General features: G+C 42.6%; 1 protein-coding gene across 3 annotated transcripts in view; it reads right to left on the bottom strand.

Annotated features, from left to right (window-relative positions):
* The window catches only part of TTC39C (tetratricopeptide repeat domain 39C), a 104,725-nt gene that overhangs the window by 69,305 nt on the left and 11,110 nt on the right, over nucleotides 1-24,310 (bottom strand). For all 3 annotated transcript variants that reach the window (XM_085875858.1, XM_085875869.1, XM_085875879.1), the window contains exons 3-5: nucleotides 24,075-24,203; nucleotides 17,800-17,914; nucleotides 15,209-15,584 (exon numbers count right to left, since the gene is read on the bottom strand). In XM_085875858.1, coding sequence (XP_085731984.1) covers nucleotides 15,209-15,584; nucleotides 17,800-17,914; nucleotides 24,075-24,203 — 620 coding nt within the window. The remainder of the gene's footprint in view (nucleotides 1-15,208; nucleotides 15,585-17,799; nucleotides 17,915-24,074; nucleotides 24,204-24,310) is intronic.

Consider the following 24,310-nt stretch of genomic DNA (forward strand, 5'->3'; position numbering starts at 1 on the left):
TTGGCACGAATGGCAAAACCAAGATGTTATACTTCCACAAATGGCTGGCTTAATGTGGTAAACATTAAGAGGTGATCAACTTCATTTTAAAATTAATCAATTTAGAGGTGATAAATTTGGAAGACCTGCAAACCTGAGCAGATGGACCACTTGTGTCTGGTGTTATGGTGCTTAATATGATCATCTCATCCAATTGAGGGATATTCTTCATTTACCCATAATTAATTTAACAATTCCTCCAGGGATTATCCAACATACAGAAATATGATGTGTGAGAGGTAGAGGACAGAGCAAGCACACAAAACTTACAAAATAAGGTTTTATTAAGTCATAAAGACCCAGGCACGAGACACGGAAAAAGACAGAATCAGTGGAATGAAGACGCACGAAGAAAGACTTTACGAATAACAAGTAAATAAACCCTTTCATTACAATGAAAAAAACCCCTGTAAGAGCTAGGACACACTCAAATATGAGAGACAGAAACCAGGCAAGGCTTTTTAAAGAGCTAAAGTGTCCTTGAAAGTACAGGACAGAGGAGCAGAGCAGACCCGTACTGCCCAAAGATCACAGCACAGTGGTTCAGCACCAAGAGTGTCCACGGTAAAAGAAAGCTCTGACCTGGAACCAGCAAAAGAGGAAGAATGCCACTTCTCAGGAGCTGAAATCCTCCCTTCTTCCCTCTGTTATCTCCTCTTGCCCCAAATGCGATGCAGTACAACCACTGAAGCAGTGGTCCTTCCTGCTGTCATCCCAATCAGGAGATGCCCAGCCCCAGGCAGTGATGCCATAACCTTGGGCCCTCTTCTTAGCCATGGAAGGAGGGAAATAAAATACGAGTGGTGTGATGTAAAGCACGCTGATGACTACCTCCTTTCAATGACCCCTTCGGTGTCCCCTCGCCTTACCTCACCTGGCCCTTGCTGCTTCCGACAGGAAGTGCAGATCACATGTTGTCCGTAATCTGAATAACGTCTACCCCTAATAACACTACCTTCTGACAACATACAATAACAATACAAGTTAATGTAAACCTGAAGTCCTTGATACAGGTCAATCAAAATGATCTATGCACACAAGCACATGGTTTTTGCTAAGGCTTTTCATTTTAATACCCACACATGTAACAATATTGGTACGGGTTTGCCAGTTGGGTCACGAGTGGCTTCTTGGACCCGCTTCCCCACCTATGACCTTGAAGCCGACAAGCCGCATATAACTCTGCAGCACGCTGCAATGCTAAGCAACCACAGACACCATTTGAGACGATCAATTAATTTTGGTATGGTCCTTGTGTCCAATTTCCACATTACCTTCCCGGCAAGTTGATCCCCTCAGATAGGGAACCGTGCTCTTGATGACCCACTCCTATGAATCAAGAACAGAGGCGCGGGACCGTAAGTGGGACATTGGCTAGTCTATGACCGCAGCAAAACTGCGGGGAAAAACTCGCATTCACGATTTCACACTAGTGTCCTTCCAATAGAGAAAGGGACAATTGGGCAGTTTGGAAATGAATGGTCATGTTAACAAATAAACACATATTTGCAAGCAATGCAGTGTCACGAAAGAAAGTCTGAGCCTTATACACGCAAGCCCTTTCGACAATCACCTTAGCATGAAACTACAGACATAGGTGCCTCATTCACTCCAGGAAATTACATAAGTAAGAGTGATAGACAGAGGGATACAGAAGGCGGGGCTCACCACCCATATGTGAGATCATCATGATCACTCTTCCAAAAATTTGGATTAGTTCTTTGCTTCCAATCTCTTGTGTTTCGCTCCGCAATTTCACCTCCAATTTGTTCTTCTGACCACAATCTCATGAACATTTCTTTACCGACCACCACTCCTTCTCCTCCAACTGCTCAGATTAACTGCCAGTACTGTATTTGCATTTCAATAGTGCTGATTGAAATAGTCAGCACATTAATAGTGCTGACTGGACTGGCTTACAAAACTTCTTTTCTGTCTTTCCCTGTGAAGAGTACTGCCTCTTCTCAGGCGATGCTTCAATTTCTGCTGAAGGTAGAGCTGAAGTTATTGTTGCAGGAAAGGAGGCTTATGTCCACTCCTCTTTCAAGTCTATCTCTCCTCCCAATTCTTGGTTCAATAATTCCTGCTCTGTGGCCATTTGTTCAAGGGATGTAGCATATCAGACATGGAAAAACTCTTCTTCCTCTGACTCGCATTCAGCTTTCATATCTGCTGTAAATCATTGCAAACAAGTTGTTTATCCTTTGTCGAAAAGAAATGTGACAACCTCTCACTTTCTTCCACTAATAGATATTTCTGGTTGTTCACGAAAAGTATTTCTAACTTCTGTCGCTCTACCTTTACTCCGCTTTTCCGTTCCGATGATAATATATATATATATATATATATATATATATATATATATATATATATATATATATATATATATATATATATATATATATACTAGTAAAGGTGCCCGTCTTGGACGGGCGTCACTGGAAACATATGGTAAAAGACAGATAGCATGAATGTATTTTAAACAATATATTATATCATTTTTATCCATTGATTATAATCATTCAGGTTTTCCCCTTCGACTATCCCGCAGTAGCTCCACTTCGATGACATTACCACGTAGTTTAGTGACTACACAACGTGTACCATTCGTGAGTTCCGGAGGATCCATAGAGTGCATTAAAATTACAGGGCACCCTACTTTAAAGTGATCCAAAAGGCCAGATCAGTTTCGTGTACATATTCATATCTTCTAGATTTTAGCTGGCCGGATCAGTTTCGTCTACAAATTAATATCTTGTAGATTTTAGCTGATTCTGAAACTGTTAACAGCATGTCGATCGGATGGTTCTGTGATTTTCTACGGTAGTAAACAGAAGTACGACTTAAGCCTGTACGCCACTATGCGGAGACCCGAGGACCTAATATTTCACAACAAACTAAAAACTCACAAAATTTGAAGATATTTTAAATAAACAATTTATTATAATATCAATTAAATATCATTTTTATCCATCGATAATATGAATTGTTCTGTACAGCTATAGTTGTTCTCCTGGGATCTGCGCATCCATCCACGATCTAAGTTCTAATGAAGTGCAGTAGGAATAATAAAAACAGCACCGTGTGGAAGTGTAGGTATTCTCTCCAAAGCTCTCGGAAAGCCTTAAAATGCATCACGATCGGTTTGATTGTGAACAGATATACGGACAGACGGACATCGAGACCGGTTTTATTAGGTCATCATGAAGGTACCGCTTGATATTACGCATTGAAATAGAGATATGAACTCAAGTGAGTTTATTATATGTCTATGATTGATAGCTTATTGACAGCTCAATAACATGAGTGATTTACTATGGCGTATAGTGATTAATAATAACATACTCTACAAAAGATTTTACGAACTCATCTTAGTGGTTCTCGAAAAAAATGGGAAACATTTTTATTTCTTTTTTGTGCAATAATTCCTCCCATTTTGCAAATGGAGAACATGAACTGTTTAACTACCATAATCATAAAAACGAATTTTGAGGGGCCTCTTAAGGAAGACAATAATATCATTACTATAAATGTCAAAGCTTGTTTCATTTCATGAAGTAACAAAAATCTGATGGTGGAACAAAAAAAGGGACGTGCTGAAATATTAATATATAATATAATAATAAGATTTAACTACCATAATCATCAAAACGAATTTTGAGGGGCCTCTTAAGGAAGACAATAATATCATCTACATTAATATATTTCGGCACGCCCCTTTTTTGTTCCACCATCAGATTACTATATATGTCAAAGCTTGTTTCATTTCATGCAGTAACAAAAATCTGATGGTGGAACAAAAAAGGGGCGTGCCAAAATATTAATATAGATAATAATAAAATTTAACTACCATAATCATCAAAACGAATTTTGAGGGGCCTCTTAAAGGCCCGGTCACACCTTGACGTTTCAGCCAACGTATGCCGATTTTTGAATTTTTTTTCTAAAACGCTGGCACACGTTGAATACGTTATGGGTAAGTTTTGATAACATTGAGAGCACGCTGAAAAACACTGCCATACGTCGTTGTACGCTGGCTTTAAACGTTGTACTTTTTGGTTGTTCTCAAATTTTTTCATGCTTGAAATTTCACGACGTATGCCGGCGTATGACTCACACGTTCCGCTACGCTGGCCACAAGTTGTATGCACGGTCTGCGATCATTGACAGACGTCAACACATGCTACTTGTAAGTTAATCATAAGTTGAGACACGCCGAGGTAATGTTTAGCGTACCCGAAACTTATTTCTAACCTATGATTAACGTGTTGTTGGCACGTTACGCGATCGTTGCCACACATCGACAGACGTTACTTTTAAGTTACTCATAGGCTGAAAGACAACGGTATAATGGATCGTCCTTGCGTCAGCGTCCACAGCCACGGCCAGGACACTTATTTGCAGCATTCTTCAAACTTTTCTTCGGCATGACGAGGATATTCACACTTCGATGTCTAGCTTGGCTATGATTCCAATTGTCCATCGGCAGCGTCTATTTAAAATAGTCGAGTTTGAGCGTTTTAACACGTTCAGAAGAAACGCTTCAAATTTCAAAACCCCATCGTCAAAAAACAAAGGCGAGTGACAGCAATTTAAATCGTTCATTGTAAACAATGAAAATAGCTGAGTGGTACCGTTTAAAAGTCGTTGAGTGTAAAAAAAAAATCGAATTGTTGAGCGCAAGCGTCTACTTTCAATAGTGGGGTTTGAGCGATTTAGCACGTTCAATAGAAACGATTAAAATTTCCGAGCGCCAGCGTCAAAAAACAAAGGCGAGTGACAGCAATTTAAATCGTTCATTGTAAACAATGAAAATAGCTGAGTGGTACCATTTAAAAAAAATCCAATTGTTGATCGCAAGCGTCTACTTTCAATAGTGGAGATGCAGCTATTTAAATAGTTGAGTGGCAGCCTATGAATAGCAAACCCCACGTCACCGGCAAAGATAAACTGCCGCACGATATGGATAAGTTAGGCTATCGTTGGGCATAGTTTGTGAACGCCGGCTTCACGATAATTATTCGTTGGTATATCGTATCTATAAGTAATCAAAGTGCTCTATGCACATTATTAGTTCATTGTGCATTTGTCCAACCCGTTATGAATAGACCTAAATCGTAAAAACAAGCTATAGCTCATTGTTGAAAAAGCCCCATAAAAAATTAGCTGCGAAGAACTTCGAACAATGGTGAAAAGATGTCTCCTACCCGTGGACACGCGGACGCAAGAACGATCCATCATAACCCAAACCCTCCCCCTCACACTCACCTACTACTGCCAACATGAACAAACTACTACTAATACTAATACTGATACTGATACTGATACTGTTACTGCTGACATGGACATCGACTCAAAAAGGACTCGAAAACACTGTTGGGTTCCCCTTTTATGAGCAGCATTTTTATATAGCAATTCCCAAAACCGCTGGGAACACGTCTTTATATGGCAGTTGTAAGTTAGAAACACGTTCATTTATTTTTTTTGTCGACCGGAAGACGTAATTGGAATACGTCTACATACGTCGATGTGTGTTGGGACTACGTAAAGAATTGGTTCAAAGCACGTCAAACATAAGTTAGAAATAAGTTTCGCGTAAAAAAGACATTACCGCAACGTGTTAAGACTTATGAGTAGCTTATAAGTAGCGTTTGTGGACGTGTGTAAGCGTCCACATATCGTGTGTAAAACTTATCCCCATCGCATGCGGAACGTGTGTCATACGCCGAGTACGTCCAAAAATTTTGAACATGTTTAAAATTTCTTGACGTACTCTACTTACTACGACGTATGATAGCGTACTTTAGCGTTCTACTCACGTATACCAAACTTACTCATACCGTATTTGACGTGCCCCAACGTTTTAGACACATTTTTCTTAGGTCGGCATACGCTGGCAAGATCGCCAAGGTGTGACCGCGATGTTGTCACTTCCATTTCTACGGCAGTTATGATTCGAATCGTTGTGCGTCAGCCTTTTAATAGGCTACGTCACGACATCGTCGGCGATGCGTGCAACGCACTATGCCTAAGTTAGACTATCGTTGGGCATCGGTTGTGTAGGCCGACAACAGGTTCAGCATTCGTTGGTATAAGTTATCTATAACACAACGAAACGTTCTGTGTCCGTTACCAATGTGTTATACATAAGACCAAGTCGCTATGAATACGTCCGAATCTTTAAAAAAAACATCAAAAGTTCAACGTAAGCCAGCGTTTTAGATACATTTTAATACGTTGCCATCGCTGGCTAAAACGTCAAGTGTGACCGGGCCTTAAGGAAGACAATAATATCATTAGTATATATGTCAAAGCTTGTTTCATTTCATGCAGTCACAAAAATCTGATTGTGGAACAAAGAAAGGGGCGTGCCAAAATATATATATATATATATATATATATATATATATATATATATATATATATATATATATATATATATATATATATATATATATATATATAGTTACGGCTGTGGAAATTCGCAAACCACCATTCAGGGCCCGTAGGTGAGATATCTCCAAGTACATGTGTAGTTAGCCCCAAACCCGTTGTATAGAGGGCATTTATGTGATTCATCCGGGCTGCGACGCTTTGAGTTAGGCGTTTTTCTGTTCTATCTTTATTTTGAACCAACCACGTCTCAACCGCCATCACACAACAACCACCACGCCAGCCACAGCCATCATCACAAACTGCAACCACGCTCCAACCCCCGGACAAAAACAACAACGCCAACAGCCACGACCTTCACCTTCACAACTCAATCCCGCAAACATCGCATCACCGCCATTCCCAAACGGCACCATAACCATCAAACCACCACCGAAAACCCTCCACCACCTTCACCTCTCTCCTTCTATGGCCATTACCACACCACCTGTGAAAACTGAGCGTCGGGCCCGTTCGGCGATTGGTGCTGAACGCACCGAGACGCGAGCGCAAATAGCGGCCTTTCCGAGGGAGAATTCGGATCAAGAACGCTACACGCCCACTTTTGCTCCGTCCAATTAGCAAGCACGGGGCGGCTTGGCCCCGCCTCCAGGCGCGTCTGTGTGAAATCGATATATGCAAATTGTAGGATCAGGGGAGGTTCACGCCCACTTTTCCTCCGTCCAATTGGCGAGCGTGGCTCCGCCCCCGAGGTCATCCTGATCCGGATATTTGCATATTGTTTTCTCCTGCCGGCCTGTAAAACGGTGAGCGCAAGGCGAATCAGGGCAGAGTGAGTCGAGTCATCGGTGTGGGGAGAGTCGAGTCGGGTGGCGAAGTCATCGGTGTGGCAGCGAGTTGGGTTCTGCAGTCGGCTGAGGAGAGTTGCGGGAAGAGGCAAAGGAGCTCGGGTCCGAGGCGGGAAGGACGGCGGTCGGCGACGAGGTCGCGGTGTGGGATCGCTCGTCGCGGGACCCAAGCCAGCCAGCCATTCTCCTCCCCCAGGGCATCAACAATTCCCCCTTTCCCCCGTGCTGAGATAGTGCAAAAAGGGGGCCCCATTCCCACCCCACTCCAAACGCCGTGCCAACGAAACCCGCCAAGGACGAAGTCGGGGCACAGCCGCGCGGCCACATCTGCGGCTCGTCCGCCAATGCGTCACGAGGACGCGGGTAGGACCCCCCCGGTCTCGCGGACCTGGCCGCTCCTCCAGGTCACGCGCACAAATTGGCCTACAGGCCTGTCTGCCCCCTTGTCTATGAGGGTGGCTTCTTTCCTTTGCTTTTGAGTAAATGTGTATTGGCGCTGTCTGTAAAGTAGAACTGTACAAGTGTTGCCGTGTGTGCGCATAGTCGGTAGTAACTCTGTGTCGTTGTTGCTTTTGTTTTGGTTGCTATATGTGCATTTTGACTGTTTGGCTGTATATGTGTGCTTTCCGTGTGTCGCGTAATAAATGTGCATTGTGTGAACTGTTTTCCCATTTCGCTTTGTCTTTTCTTTCTTGACCCTCCATCCTGCTTCACGGAAAGGGTTCGTAGTGGGCTTCATACGCCCGGTAATTAATCGGAACCGTCGAGGCCCACGATAACACCGCTCAGTTATCACTGTAGCACGGAATGGACCACTTAAGCGGTTCGTGTCCGGAGTCGGCCTGTGGCGTGGTACGATCGCCCGGTCGACCAGCCGCGCAGGTACTTAGGTAGATCGAATTTGGCGAGCAACCCTATCCTGCGCGGGTGGCCGGTTGGCACGATTGTGGTGAGGTCGAAAGGCCCACCCGTGACTGGCTCCGGGCGATAGATCCCGGAGGGTCACGACTGAATTGTCCGTCCGGTGGGCGACGTGCCGCGATCCGAGTTACGTGGCTGTCCGCACGCCAATTCGCAAATATATATATATATATATATATATATATATATATATATATATATATATATATATATATATATATATATTAGAAAAATCGTGCAAATTATGATACAAGCATCAGATTTGGCATTTCTGTTCTGCAGGGCTTTCTGATCAAATCTGCCCGATTGGCCATTTGAAAATCCAAATTTTGAAAAATTTGAAAAAAAATAAATAACTTCAAAAAAATTTGAAGTCACAGCTGGCTGAAATTCTTGAAGCACAAGTGAACATCCCAGACAGAGAACCAAGGGGAGATGCAGTCATCATTGATGGCTCAGTACTTATCAATGCCCTACCTCCACGCACTTCAAAGATATTTGATGACGATGCTTGTTTTGATCTTTGTTGTGATCATTTGATGACTTTGTTGTGTACAAGAAGTCAAGTCTGAAGTCCGAGGCAAGGTCGAAAAGGGGGCAAGGAATCAGAAGAAGAGTGACAGGAACCAGTAAGACTGCAAGTAACTGGAGAAGCTTTCTTCGAGATGACAGCAACGAGACTGAGCTGTTTCACTTCCTTGCGGAAAAGATGTGTGAAGCACAGACGACAAGCATAGTCATTGTCACAAAAGGAGAAGATGCCTCAGCAACACAAGGAAGTCACTGGACGCTGTGTCTCCATGTTGTCATGAAGAAGTTGACACTCGAATATTTGTACACGCCAGGGATGCAACGACGGATGGTAGCAAGTCCATTATCATCAAGGCTATTGACACGGACGTACTAGTCATAGCAATATCTCTACTGCCATCCTTACAGGAACTAGGTCTTGAGAACATGTAGATTGCCTTTGGCCAAGGAGCCAAGGCAAGATGGATGCCAGTCCATGAGGTAGTTTCTGCAATAGGGCCTGAGAAAGATAGAGGGATCCCATACGTTCACTGGATATGACATCGTGTCTGCCTTCCGCGGTAAAGGGAAGAAAACTGCATGGCAGACTTGGAACGTCTTTGATGATGTTTCTGAAACATTCACCAATCTCAGCCAGCATCCAACATAGATTTGTGATCTTGACTTTTTTGAAGTTTTTAATTTTTTTTCAAATTTTTCAAAATTTGGAGTTTCAAATCGCACAATCAGGCAGATTTGATTAGAATCCCCTGGAGAACAAATGTGCCAAATTTGATGCTTGCATAATCATTTGCATGATTCCTCTCAAAAATTGCTGTTATCTGCCCCACTAATATTGCTACGAATCTGGAAGCCATTTGCACATAGACAGACAGCATCCCCCGCAGTTCAGTTATTTTGATAAGTATGTGTTTATCATTATTATCCATCCCCTATGTCTAATGGGAATTTCGTGTGTGCGCTGTGAGTTATTTTATAGTCAGGTTTATTACATCTACAACAACAACAACAACAAAAAACAACAACAACAACAACAACGGCACCATCCCTAACTCAACCCAGTCGCCATTGCCCACGTGTTTTTGGCTGAAGGCATGGGCAGAGACTCCATCGCCTCAGATCGAGACTCCGCTCCAAGGAAGGGCATGGGACGTTTCCTCCAGCCAATTAGCGAAGGGCGAGCATCGCACGCGCGCCCCAGTCAATGGGAGGCCAGCGTGCCGAAAGCTACTACAGAGCCTCTTTAGGAGGCGGGCCTCCGAGACACCTCGACACGCCTCTCGAGATGACCATCCAATCAGGAGAGTGGGAGGAAAAAGTAATCGCTCGGACCTCAAGAGTGTGGTGGTAAAAACGAGAGGACGGCAGACGAAGGGTTGGTCATTGTTGGAGCGGTCTGCAGTCTTGGTGGCGATTGGCTTCGTCTGCAGTCTTGGGGCCACTTGGCGTCGTCTGCGGCCCTTTGCGGTGGCTTCTCGTGGTAGTGGCGGCCGAGCAGCCAGGGACGTGGGCCGTGGACTTCAGGTCGTGGGTTTGAGTCCCACCGTGGTGGTTTGGAGTTGGTGTGACCGAACGAGTCGGGAAGGTACCCCGGCCCGGCTCTACCGAATAAAGACCCACGGGGTCCATTTTCGTGTGTGTGTGTGTGTGTGTGTGTGTGTGTGTGTGTGTGTGTGTCCGTGGGCCCCGTCTGTAAGTAGAATTCTTTATTGCCTTGTACATTGTGAATTACATTTCTTATTCGTGATAACTCTGGTCTGTGTCTCCCATCCCGATTAAGGCCTATTGTAAAATAAACCCCTGCGTTAAATGTTCCAGTTCATTGTTCGTGTTTTCCTTCATTGACCCAGCACGGTGCGGGTTTGAGAAATAGTAAGGCCGTTGGTGCCGTAAGTTGTCATTGGGACCGGCGCAGCTCTGGTAACTCCGCTCGGTTATGCCGCATCCGAGTCGTTACCTGCGACTCGGATCGGACAGAGTCGGCCGAGGGTGTGGTTTCCCCGGAAGCTAGACTGCATGGTTATTTAGGTATATTAGAGATCGAGATAATTAACCCTACGCCACGTGGTCGAAATATTGGCGTCCATGGTCCGCTAAGGGACCCGTGACCTTTGGAGTTATCCAAGGGTCACGACCTAAATTCTGGGTGTTCGGTGGGAGACACTCTACTGCTCCACCTCGTGGTCGTTTATCGCCGCTGAACCCCGGCCCGCAACAATATATCAGGTATAGGCGACAAGCACGGCCGCTAGATGGAGCAGTAGAGTTGGCTCCACTGAACACCTGGAATTTATAGGTCATCACCCCGGATAACTCTGGAGCCGACGGGTTCCTTATCAGACCGAAGTTCGCCAATAGGTCGACCACGTGGGGTAGGGTCGATTGCCAATTTCAATTTCCCTAAATACCCACGTCGTCCAAACTACCGGGGAAATTCACCCTCGACGCGCTCGTACAGAACGAGCCGTTAGCGTGCTCGAACCGTGTGCGATCCGAGCGGACGGTCACCGAGCTTCCGTCGGTCCAAATGTCCCTTTACAGCGGCAACAGCCTTTATAATTCGCCAACACACACCGTGTTAAACCAATAAAAGAAACACCTAAACGAACCGATACATTTAACAAATGGGTTTATTTATAATGGGGCGGGGGGGTGGCACGCAAGAAGCAGAGTTATCCGAATAATAGAGAAGCACGTATGTACAGTCAAGAGCATTTATACCATTCCTACTTACTAGAATGGTGACACACACACACACACACACACACACACGAAACAGTAGCCACAGCCTTTATTGAGGCCTCCAGCTCGGATGGAAAGGTGAGCTGAAGACCAGAGCCTGCCTCGGACCTGTCCACCTCGTGTGGTCTTTGAGCTGATTTGAACCGGGCACCAGCGAGAGGCTAGCCGAATCCAGACACCGGCGAGCCGCGATCAGCCTCTTCAGCTCTGCTCGGCGCTCGTCCTGGCAACCAAACCTCTCCTCTGTATCCTTCAGAGATGGCGCGTACCCCTTATGGTTCTGTTGGCAGCAGGATCTCTGAATCTCCAGCTCCTGCTCTTCTTGTTTGCCATCAGAGACACGGTGCGCAACCCCTGCGGTCCTTGCGGGGGATGGTGTCTCTCAAGCTCTCCTGGATGTCTGAATCGCGCTGCACCCTTATTCACCCTGTCTCTGGGGGGGGGGGGTGGAGACGCCTTTGCCCTCCCTGCTCTCACTCACTGGACGGTTTTGGCGCGCACAATCACTCGTCGCCCTGTCACTGGCTAAAATGAGCGGCAAGTCCGTTGATTGGCCATGGGGGCGTGGTGACGTCATGCGGACACCCTTCTCCCTGTCGCGGGATCTGATTGGCTGAGCGGTGGTCACCCCACCCGTAGCACGCTGATTGTTTGAAGGTCGCCGCGAGGCTCCTCCTAGAACTTCGCCCACCAAACAGGCAGAGGAATATTATTCTGTGTGGGCTCCACCCACCAAACAGGCAGAGGAACTGTATTCTGCGTGGGCTCTGCCCACATACGTGCTGACACGCACGTAGGCAATGGCGTCAGTCAGAGCGAGGTGAAGGCGTGTTGTTGTCGTTGATGGTGGTGTAAAAATCAAAGAAAACCCTAACTATCAAAATAACGCACAGCGCATGTACATTTATTCACCCGTTAAACGAGGAACCCTAACTAAAAACACATACTTACCGATATAACTGTTCTATAGGACCTGTATGTTGAGTGCAGTAAACTTCCAGATTCGCAACAATATATATATATATATATATATATATATATATATATATATACATACATATACATACATACATACATATATCTAAGCCTGATGTTGGCTTCGTGGTTAGGGTGGCGGCTTGGGATCCTAGGGTCCTGAGTTCAAGCCCCGTCAGCCGCTGAATTAATACACCAGGGGGTTGACTCAGCCTGTCATCCTTCTGAGGTCGGCGAAATGAGTACCAGTGTGTACTGGTAGAGGGGCACTGCATCAGCGACACAGTCGCGCTTCCAAGAAATGATAGCTACCCCGGCAGCTAAGTTGCCATACGCAAGCAGAAGAAGAAGATAGGTACAGGCAAGCAAGCTGATTTGATCATGCAAAGTAAGGGCAAACATTGGTGAGATAATGTGGGGGAGGGGGTTCGAATATGACAAGCCGGTAGGCGATGAGGGATTCGCTAGGATCGAAGGGCTGGATACGATGCTTTTCATTCTGACTTATCCATCGACGAAGATTCATTGCCAAGACGTATTGGTTCACATACAATTGTTCCTCTGCCTGGCAAGATTTTTCCTATTGCGTATTTTGCCAACTGGCACTCCTCATAAAAAATGACGGTAAATAGACACCCTATTTTTGAAGGACTACCATTTAAAAAATAATCGGTTTGCTGGTTTGTGCTGTGGAGCCTCGCATTGCAGACACACACACACACACACACACACACACACACACACACACACACACACACACACACACACACACACACACACACCGATAAACTTCGCTCAATGCTCTTGTTTGACCACACCTCCTGAGCCACACAATATTTTTCATAAGCCACGTCCACTCTAAAGAATAAATAATTGGAGGTGGTGTGTGGGTCGTGGAATAGTTTACGGTAAATAAGTAATTAAAGGTGGTGTGTGGATCGTGGAATAGTTTACGGTAAATAAATAAATAATTGGAGGTAGTGTGTTGGTCGTGGAATTGTTTTCGGTGAATAAATAAATTTAAGGTGGTGTGTGGATCGTGGCATCGTTTTCGGTAAATTAAATAAATAAATAAAGGTGGTGTGTCGATCGTGGAATCGTTTACGGTAAATAAATAAATAAATAATTGAAGGTAATGTGTGGATCGTGGAATCATTTTCGGTAAATTAATGAATAATTAAAGGTGGTGTGTGGGTCGTGGAATCGTTTACGGTAAATAAATAAATAAGGTGGTGTGTGGATGGAGAATTCTTTTCGGTAAATAAATAAATAAGGTGGTGTGTGGGTGGGGAATAGTTTTCGGTAAATAAATAAATAATTAAAGGTGGTGTGTGGGTCGTAGAATAGTTTACCGTAAATAAATAAATAATTGGAGGCTGTGTATGGGTCGTGGAATCGTTTTCGGTAAATAAATAAATAAATAAATAAGGTGGTGTGTGAGTCGTGGAATCGTTTACGGTAAATAAATAAATATTTGGAGGCGGTGTGGGTGGAGAATCGTTTACGGTAAATAAATAAATTATGTTTGCTGGTTTGTGCTGTGGAGCCTCGCGTTGCAGACACACGCACGCACGCACGCACGCACGCACGCACGCACACACGCACGCACGCACGCACACACGCACGCACGCACGCACGCACACACACGGAAAACCTGATAAACTTCTCTCAATGCTCTTGCTTGACCACACCTCCTGAGCCACACAATATTTTTCATAAGCCATGCTTACTTTCCTACGCCACTCCCACTTTTCATCAACCACGTCCACTTTCCCTAAGCTCCGCCGACTTTCCTCAGCCCCTCATAAAAAATGACGGTAAATAGACACCCGATTTATGAAGGACTACCATTTGAAAAATAAAACCTCAATCAAAAATCGGCTCAAGTAAAATTTTCGAAATATCTCGAAGTGTTTAATTCCGAAGTCTCGCTTCTCTACATTCAAAACTGAAGGACAAGTATTGAAAATACTGTACGCAGTTTTTCGGCCGCTGCACAGCAACGGGTGGTTGCTCGGCAACGAAATTCAAATGCGCACATTCCCAGACCATATGGCACCTGTTGGCAAAGTTTCATCGAAATCTGTTTGCTGGTTCGTGCTGTGGAGCCTCGCGTTGCAGACACACATACACACAGATAGACGGAAAACACGACAATAAGGGATATCTAGCATATATAGCGAATCCAACATACATGCAGTTGAGGTGAGACAGAATGCAACTAAAAGGGCACTCAATGGAGCGCATACCTCCACCAGGCTAATTAGTTTACGTTTTGTATCCCATTGATAGGCTGGATCTGGATTCAGATTTCAAGTACAATTTAATCAGCTTGTTCTTGTCACCTAACCAACTCATCCACCAAGTTTCATCCGAATCCGTCCACGACTTTTTAAGACATCTTGCTATAAATCGTTTAGCCCTATCACTCAATGGTAAAGAATCACTTTAAACAATTCTCGGATCCATATCAATATTATCTCCAAAATCGAAGTAATTTTTCCTTGTTACATACCCAAGCACTCCACCAAATTTCGTCCAAATCCGTCCACAAATTTTTGAGATATTTTGATCACAGACAAACAAATAAACACAGACAGACAGGGGTAAAAACATAACCTCCATCCACCTTCGGTGGCAGAGGTAAAAAGGAAGCGACAACAGCAATTAGGAAAGGCTGTGGAGTCTCAGCAAAAGGTAGTGAAATGTAAGTGGTGGCAAGATTATTACTTAGTGGTGTGAATGGATAATATACTGACGTGGCAAGTGGAGCCTTCATGTCGGAGCTGCGACTGGCTTCAGACAGTGCCTCCAAGCCACATTGACGGTTGCCAGGGAAGCCCAACAAGTTGACAATCCTGAGAAGGTTTGGTGGCACCATGGAAACACAGAGGTGAAATAAGCCATAACCAAAGCCAACAGCACCCATAAGACGCTGAAGAGCAGCTTTGGGAATGTCATTCTTCACTGTGGAGCAAGGAACATTGTGTTTTGATGACAGTTGCTTGTTTAAGTTTCCATCGGAGTATTCATGGTCTCTTTCTTCTTGTGCTGCTTGTATTACAGAAAGTTCTCGGTAGCAACGCTCATATACTTTCCATGCCTTTCGCAGAATCCAGCCACCCTTTATGTAAGCTGGACAAAAGGAGACCAGGGAAAATATAACAAAACCTTTTTTGGTCAAAAATGAGTGTTCAATATGTTAAAGTAACATTTTGCAAACTGATCTATTCTGAGCAACAACAGCAGTTACAAGTGAGCTAAGTCATGAACTGAACATTTTATTCCTACCAATGTGATGTAACATGATTATGCAAGCATCATGTGAGTGCATCGTGTGTGTGCGCAAATGATCGTGGTCTGTCTATTCATGCATGCAAATTCTGCATTTCTGCAAACTTGAAATCATGGTTCATACAGGTCATGCCATGTCTAGCTTCATGCTGTAAACCATGTGAAAGACTTTTGATGAGGGAGGATGAACATGTACCACCATGAACATATACCACCACAATGCTGTTTCAGTCACCTTCTTTCTATGTCCATGGTAATGCTGAACAGCTGCTTAATATTAAATAATGCTCTTTACAGAGCTTTGGGATGTTCATGGCAGGTGGAAAACGTTTACAGGTGAAAACAGATTGTAGACATTTCCCCACTCTGTCGCAGGATACTTGACTACAAGTGGTAGGAATTTACAATTTGGCCAGGATGCCAGCAATAACTCACCTAACACTTCACAAAGGACACTGGGATCTTTAACATACACCAGAAACCAGTTGTGGCAGACGTGTCCTCTGACTAAACGTCCTTCCGATAGATGGTGCACCCATTGGAGCATCACCTTACATGCAAAATACCAGTGGCAGCTTAAATCTGGGCAGGGATTGATACTCAGGATAGACAGCTCAAAGGTGAGTGCACATACCTATCTTAAAGATATCCTGTCAGCCCTGTTTATTATTACGAAAAAAAAAATTCTTATTATATAAGCATAGGCAACATTCCAGTCAAACATCGTGTATGAATAATAAATGTGTAAATCATGTGCAGTGCACTTCACTTCTCAGTATTCCTGCAATAGTGAAGAGAGTAATGTGGTACGAAAGAAAAATGATGCAATTGAAAGTGTCAGATGAGAATAAAATTAAAAATAGAAATGGTACAATTCATTCCCTAGTACTTTCTCGAAATGTTGATGAAAAATGGAGGAATTCATGAAAAATTGCTTTAAACAATGCGACTTTGTTTAAATGTGATTCGCATTTTAAAACGATGCGATTTTGTTTAAATGAGGTTGGTGTATCAAACAATGCAATTTATTTTTCATGTGATTTTTCAAGTCATTACTCGGCTTAAATGCAATTATTTGAAGGAAAAAAGATGAACAACAGAAACTGGATCGGCTTTACAAGCCAGCAAGAATACACAGCATGCACAGCAAAGCTTGTATTATTTAATTCCAAACTGAAGTATGACGCAACAAATACAAAGTGAAATAAAGGTTAAAAACTATAATTCCTAAAACTGAGATTAAGTATACTGTATTTAATTATTATTCAATTGTTCACCTCACATTAAAAATGCAGCATAAAACAGTGAATGCAAATGTTTTGTCATGTTTTGGTTCTGTGATGCATATGTTCTGTGATATTGTATGTTTTGTCTTTATGGTTCTGTGATGCATACGAAAGGGCTTGCATGATAGCCAAGAGGGATGTACACTCATCTTTGAACCATCTATACTGAGTATGAATCTCGGCACAGCTATAAACCTGGTGTTTTGCAAGCAGGATGACGCATCAATGTGTGTGCCGTTCATCGGATGGACATTAAACTGGACATCCCATCTGCTGGCAGTATATGGTGGACATTGAAGATCTCATGGTTTCAGAATGTCATTCATCAGTGTAGAGTTTTCACAAAGAGCATGTGAGCTATCGCAGGCACCCTGGCCAAGTTCAATAATCCTGCCCTGACTACCATTGGGAAGGCAATGGCAAACCATCCAGTGTGATCCTTGCCATGAGACTGCTTTGGCAGCACTGAACCTGCCTTTGGGCACAACATCCGAAAGAAGATGCATACAAAATGTCACAAACCAAAAGGAAAAAGAATGTTGAGTATGATGGAATCAAAGCAATATTTGCGTATTGTTCCATAACTAGCAATATATGGAAGTGAAGGAGTGTTAAATGCAGGATATATGGAATGGAAAGAGTCGTAAAAGATATGCACATTTAAAGAAACACTTCTATTCTGTATTGGAGCTATCTATTTAGTATGCATGCAAATACACTGGAAATTTTGATCAAACGCATGCTTTCCCTCTGAGTGGCTTTGAGCATACCCGTAAGCTCTTGCCTGACGAAAGAAAGTACAGCAAGATAAAGCTGGCAATCGGCTGCAATTATCTGTCGCTGGAAGCGTTGCTCGATCGTCAGCAATGGCTTAGTATCCTCTGTCTGTGAAAAAAGCGTCAAAAACAAACAATAAACTATAATGCAGGTGCTGCAATTTATGGAACGTAGGGAGATATCATTAATGCATTGTATGACCATTATATTTCAAGAGATTAATACTTATTGCAGTTTATCAGACAGAATGGCAATCTACTGCAGAAGACAAATCAGTCGATTCATTACAACCATTTGCAGCTCACCCAACATATATGACTGAACTCGACTGCGTGTGTGTGCAGTCATAAACAATGCACATAAACAGTGTGCATTGTTTATGTGTGGTTGGTATCTCCATATGCAGTTTTCAGAAGGTGTAACAGAGTCGTCTCATGGCTCGAAGTATCCACCTCAGTTTTGAGAAGGGATTATGATTCATGGACCAAGGTGTGAAGTTTTCATATTCTTAAAGTTTTGTTCTGGGGGCTCTTTTCAGGATCGTCACTTGTTTTGAAGAAATCCCCAGACATTTTTCCTAATGTAGTTTGTTTGTACTAATCCTCCCAGGATAGTTTTTGAAGATCTCTGTAAGGTTCTTCTTTTTCACTCCCATTGCTCCAATTAACACTTTTTACAATTTTGGCATTGACAGCTTCCAAGATCTTTGACTTCATTTTTGAAATCCTGGTATTTGGTCATTTTCTTCATTTCTGCATTGTTTATGCCAAAATCGCTTGGTACTGATACTTCAATTAGAAATTCCTCCTTTACTTTTTTGTACATACAGTAAGTACTATATCTGGTTGCAATGCTTTGTGCTCTTTTCAGGCTCGATGGGTAATTAGTTTGTTCGTGAGCATTACTGCCGGGTTTTCACTTTTGGTTCATGTTTCTATGGGTTATTTTGTATTTTTTTTTTTGCAGATGTGCCAGTGGATTACGACACAGATTTTGTTGTTCCTTTGTGTATACAGCTGTTCTGACAGGAGTTTTTTTTTTTTTTACATCTCAAGAGGAGGTGACTCGTCGTTTCTGTTTCTACCTTACAGAACCTCCACCTGTCCAATTGACTCAGTCCCAGCAATTATTTTCTAAGCCATTCGTAGTGTCCTTGGTCTTGGGCATTTATTTTGATTCATTCTCCATCCCAGTTCAACTGACCTCTTCTTAGTCATTCCAACGAAACTTCTTTGTATATGCCCAATCTGTCCAACTCTTTTATGTGTGTGTGTTTTATATTAATTATAATCACAATTTAATGTACTGTATTGTTGTATAATTGTTATATAATGTAGTGTGTGTGTGTGTGTGTGTGTGTGTGTGTGTGTGTGTGTGTGTGTGTGTGTGTGTGTGTGTGTGTGTGTGTGTGTGTGTGTGTGTGTGTGTGTGTGTGTGTGTGTGTGTGTGTGTGTGTGTGTTGTTACAAAATAATTATATGGCCTCCTCTTGCATTCAAAGTTCTTTATAAGCAAACTCATACTACAGTAATAATAATTTATTATTATTATTAGTTATTATTATTATGCATTAGCAACATATTTACTACTTTTCAGTTCAAAGGAAAATAACTTCAATAAAAATTAAAACAGAAGTGAAAGTGCTTGTCTAGTGGTATGGAGAATGTAGCAACACACTCTTGCAGCACTCTTCCCAATCCTGGCAGGTCCAGTGGCTTTACTGACATCTAATTTTTGAAGCTTACATCGTATACCATGTGGACACAACTTCACAATGGTCAGTTATAAATCTATGGGACTGAACTGGAGGAAATGAATAATCAGCATTCTGAACTTTACACTTCCAGACAAAAAGGCCATAAAATATCCCAGCCTTATCTATAGATGTTAGATAAGTCTGAGTTCCATGTTTCAGGGTTGGGATGCTTGAATGGCCTCCATTTCTTTGCAACCTATTCACCAACAGTCCTTTTGCTTTGTATAATTCGATGTTAATCTTTGCTTAGTGTATTGGAAAAGGTTTTTCCTGGCCTCTTCAACCTTTGCATTGCTGTATGTCTAGCTTTGGTCATAGAAACCCAATTTTCAACAGTCGGATTTTGTCTCCAGAAACGGAAATTTCATTAACTTTTTATCATCCATGCACCCCTAAGCTTCCATGAACTTTAATGAAAAATAAATTAGCCAGTTTAATTTAAGCCAGTTTGTAGATATGCTCATGAGGGGGAGTGTGGTGTCAGACTTCTTTTTAAGTAATCATCCCAATATATACATGGTAGAGAATGTCGAGTAAGGAAAGCGTTTAGAGACAAGTGACCATAATATAATCTGTGCAAAGATTATGTTATGATTTAGAGTTCAGAATAGTAAAGCAATGTTATTAGATTCCAAGAAGGCAAGCTTTAAGGATATGATGAGAGAGAGAGACTTTGGTGCTATCGGTTGGGACAAGCTAACGGGAGAGCAATCCGCATCAGAGAAATGGGAACCTTTCAAGGATTAAAAAGTGTAGTGTACAGAATAAGTGCATTTCAGTGAGTTGTAAATCCAGAGGCAGAAAGAGACCAGAATGGTCAAGCAGAAAGGGAAGTAGGAGGGAAGGAGTGCTCTAGAGGATAAGCACAAGGCATTAATTACGTATACAACCACAGGACTGCAGTTGGACTCGGATCAGCATCAAAGTAAACGGAGGCTGGCCAAAAAAAAATTTACTAGCCAAGTTAAAAGAGAGTATGAGAAGGATATGGCCAACTACATCAAACATAATAACAATAAATTGTTTCAGTACATAAGGGGTATAGAGCTGGTAAAGACAAGTGTGGACACATTGAGGGATAGCACAGGAAGCATTCTAAAAGAGAAAAGGTTTCGTTTTCAACACTTAAAATGAAAGTGAGAGGGCAGACTTATTAAATAGTTATATTGCTTCAATATTTACAAAAATCAGGGGAATACTAGTAGCTGAGAGAATCTATCTAGGAGATGAGGAAGGGTTTTTAAAGTACTTCCAGGAAGGAGTGGAAGAAGTTAGGAAAACTCAGACAAGATAAAAGTCGAGGTCACTTTCAGAATTTATTTGAGATGAGAATAAAGATGTGCAAATTGTGCAGCGTTATGGGCTTATAATAATGAAAGCAAAAGTACCCGTCCCCAGTGACGGGAAAGGTTTAAGTTAATCTATCAATTTTAAATTATTTCATGGATTTTAAACTTCATTGTTTTTCACTCGGTTTAACTCAGAACTAAAGCTCCGAGCTACTTGTACTGACCACCCCAAAATGGTGGTTTATCATCTAGCAGCAGCAGAGGTTGGATTAGTCTCAAAAGAGTACAGAATATCCTGCTTGCAAAATAAAATTTGGCATCAGCATTAATACCTATGCTACCGAAGGTGACCGGAAGTTATGTTTTCATCCATGCCTTTCTGTCTGTGAGCAGGATATCTCAAAACATTGTGGTTGGATTCACACGAAATTTGGTGGACAGGTTGGGTGTGTGACAAGGTCGACTTGATTAGATTTTGGTGAAGATCTAGATCCGGATTTTTCATTTCATTTCATTTCTTATTTTGTGGGTACATCAAGAGATGCATTACACCACTGCAGGATTGCTAAAAAGAGAACTGAATCACGATCGAGTAGCTCTCAGATTTGAGAATTGTTTCAGTGATTCTTCACAATTGAGAGATAGGACCAAAAACGATACAGTGTACCACATTATCTTAAAAAGTTGTGGACGAGTTATGGCAAAACTATGTGAATGAGTTGGTTATGTGATAAAAACAAGCCGATTAGATTTTGGTTCAGGTCTGGATCCAGATCCGGCCTTTCAGTGGGATACAAAACGTAAACTGTTCAACTTGGAGGACGTATACGCTCCACTGAGTGCCATTGTAGTTCATGCCTGTTCTGTCATTTGAAAATGTTGAGCTTTGCCTGCGAGTGCATCTTTTCAAATGCAGCACAGGAAGCGGCCGCCATAAATGGGAGACGGACAAATGCGCAGACAGACAACACGGTTCGCAATAATACAGTGCCTATTGAAGGTCTACACCCCCTTTCAAATTTTTCACCTTTTGTTGCCTTATAGCCTGGAATTAAATCAGACTTTTTCCACCTTTATTTACACATTGTAACCCACAACTTCCAAGTGAAAAACTACAAATTTGACCTGGAATCGTGCAGCCTGGAAAGCAGCCATTAGGTTATCCACGGCTTACACATGCAAGCATGACTTGGTGGAAGCACCTTTGACAGCAATTACAGCTGAGTCTGTTGGGATAGGTCTCCACCAACTTTGCACACCTTGAGTGGGCAATATTTGCCCATTCTTATGTATAAAACTGTTCAAACTCAGTCAAGTTGCATGGGGAGCGTTCATGGACAGCAAACTTCAAGTCATGCCACAGATTTTCGATTGGTTTTAATTCAGGACTGATTGCACCACTCAAGGACATTTATCTTTTTGTTCCTTAGCCATTCCAGTGTAGCATTGGCTGTGTGTTTTTGGTAGTTGGCATGCTGAAAGGTGAACTTCCGTCCCAATTTCAGCTTTCTTGCAGAGGGCAGCAGGTTTTCTTCTCGGATTTTTTTGTATTTTGCTCCATCCATTTTCCCTTCTACCCTGACAAGTGCCCTAGTCTCTGCTAATGAGAAACATCCCCATAACATGATGCTGCCAACACCATGCTTCACAGTGGTGATTGTGTTCTTTGGGTGATGTGCTGTGTCGGGTTTACGCCAAACGTAACGTTTTGCATTTAGGCCACAAAGGACCATCTTGGTTTCATCAAACCACAAAACGTTTTGCCATATGGCTTCAGAACTTCCAGTGGTTTTTTGCAAATCTCAAATGGGGCTCAAAGTGGGCTTTTTGAGGAATAGCTTCCTTCTTGCCACCCTCATGTACAGGCCAGACTTGTGGAGTGCTTGGAATATTGTTGTCACATGCACACAGTGACCAGTCTTTGCCATAAAGGTTTGTAGCTCTTTCAAAGTTGCCATTGTCCTCTTGGTGGCCTCTCTGATCAGTCTCCTCCTTGCTTGGTCATCCATTTTGGAGGAACAGCCTGATCGAAGCAGGGTCTTGGTTGTATGATACGCCTTCCACTTCTTAATGATCGTCTTGACTTTGCTCCAAGGGATATTCAAGGCCTTTGAAATATTTTTCTCCCCATCCCCTGATCGGTGCATTTCCACAACTTTATCCCAGATGTCTTTTGAAAGCTCTTTCGTGCTCATGGTTGAGTCTTTGCTGTGAAATACACCACCCAGCAGAGGAAACCTTCAGGAGCAGCTGACTTTATTCTGAAATAATCAGAATCACTACAATTTAACACAGATGGATGCCAATTAACTTGGTGTGTGATTTTGAAAGTGACTGGTTACACCTGATCTCATTTACAATTGCGATTATAAAAGGGGGGGTGGTGAACACATCCAACCAAGATATTACAGTTTTGTATTTTTTAAAAAAGTTTTGTATTTAAAAGGAGGAGGTGGTGAACACTTATCCAACCAAGATATTACAGTTTTGTATTTTCAATTAACTTTCTGAAATTTGTAGAATTTGTTTTTTACTTGGAAGTTGTGAGCTACGATGGGTAAATAAAGGTGTAAGAAGTTTGATTTAATGCAATTTAATTCCAGGCTACAAGACAACAAAAGGTGAAAATTTTGAAAGGGGGTGTAGACTTTCTCCAGGCACTGTATATGTAAGATAAATTCCCTTGCAAGGAACTTCGACGCAGGATGAGGACATTCGGCTCATCAAAGCATGTGCCTATATTGCCAACTTATGGTCGACTGTCCGTGCTCTATCCTTTTTAAATGCTGAGAATCAAGAAAGTAACTCATACCATTTTCAATGTCTCTGGTATGACTTGGCCAAGGTTCCAGCCACCGACCTCCCAGACTTAGAGCGGACACTCTAACCATTACCCCACCGAGACTGGTAAATTCTGTATGGGACTTTTTTGGTTGAAAAGGAGATTATTTTTTGTTAAGTTTTAAGTCCTGTTGGGAAAAACTTGAATAAAAACAATTGCAACACTTAATCGAGACAGAATGCTGTATGGAGTAAAGAGGCTGAGAGTTGCTTTACAAAGAATGGAAGAAGAGGAAATTCTGCCCATCTAGGCTTCCTTTCGAAAAATGCAATAATTTGAATTCAGACATGTTTTGCTTTTTAAAAATACAAATTTCTCAAATAAATGTCATCTGGAAATATAAATGAGGTGGGGGGGGGGAGGGGAGAACAACATGACTCACACTGCGACGGATGCGGCTCTTGATGGAGTCAAACATTCCTGGGTCATCAGCAAGGCAGAAACGCTCTGTGCTGCGCAGGTCATCTGAGGCAGTCTGCATCTTTTCTTCTTCAAAAGTCATCAGAGCTTGCTATTGAAAAAGGAACCAGAAAGGGTAAGGTGAAAGGCACTTCTAAAAGTCAAAGGTGACCCAGAGATATCTGGCAGTTCACCAAAAATAAGAATTCAATGATATTG

This window comes from Eptatretus burgeri, chromosome 1, assembly GCF_056783735.1.
Source record: "Eptatretus burgeri isolate ZD-2024b chromosome 1, Ebu_testis_v1, whole genome shotgun sequence".
In the NCBI taxonomy this organism is placed as follows: domain Eukaryota; kingdom Metazoa; phylum Chordata; class Myxini; order Myxiniformes; family Myxinidae; genus Eptatretus; species Eptatretus burgeri.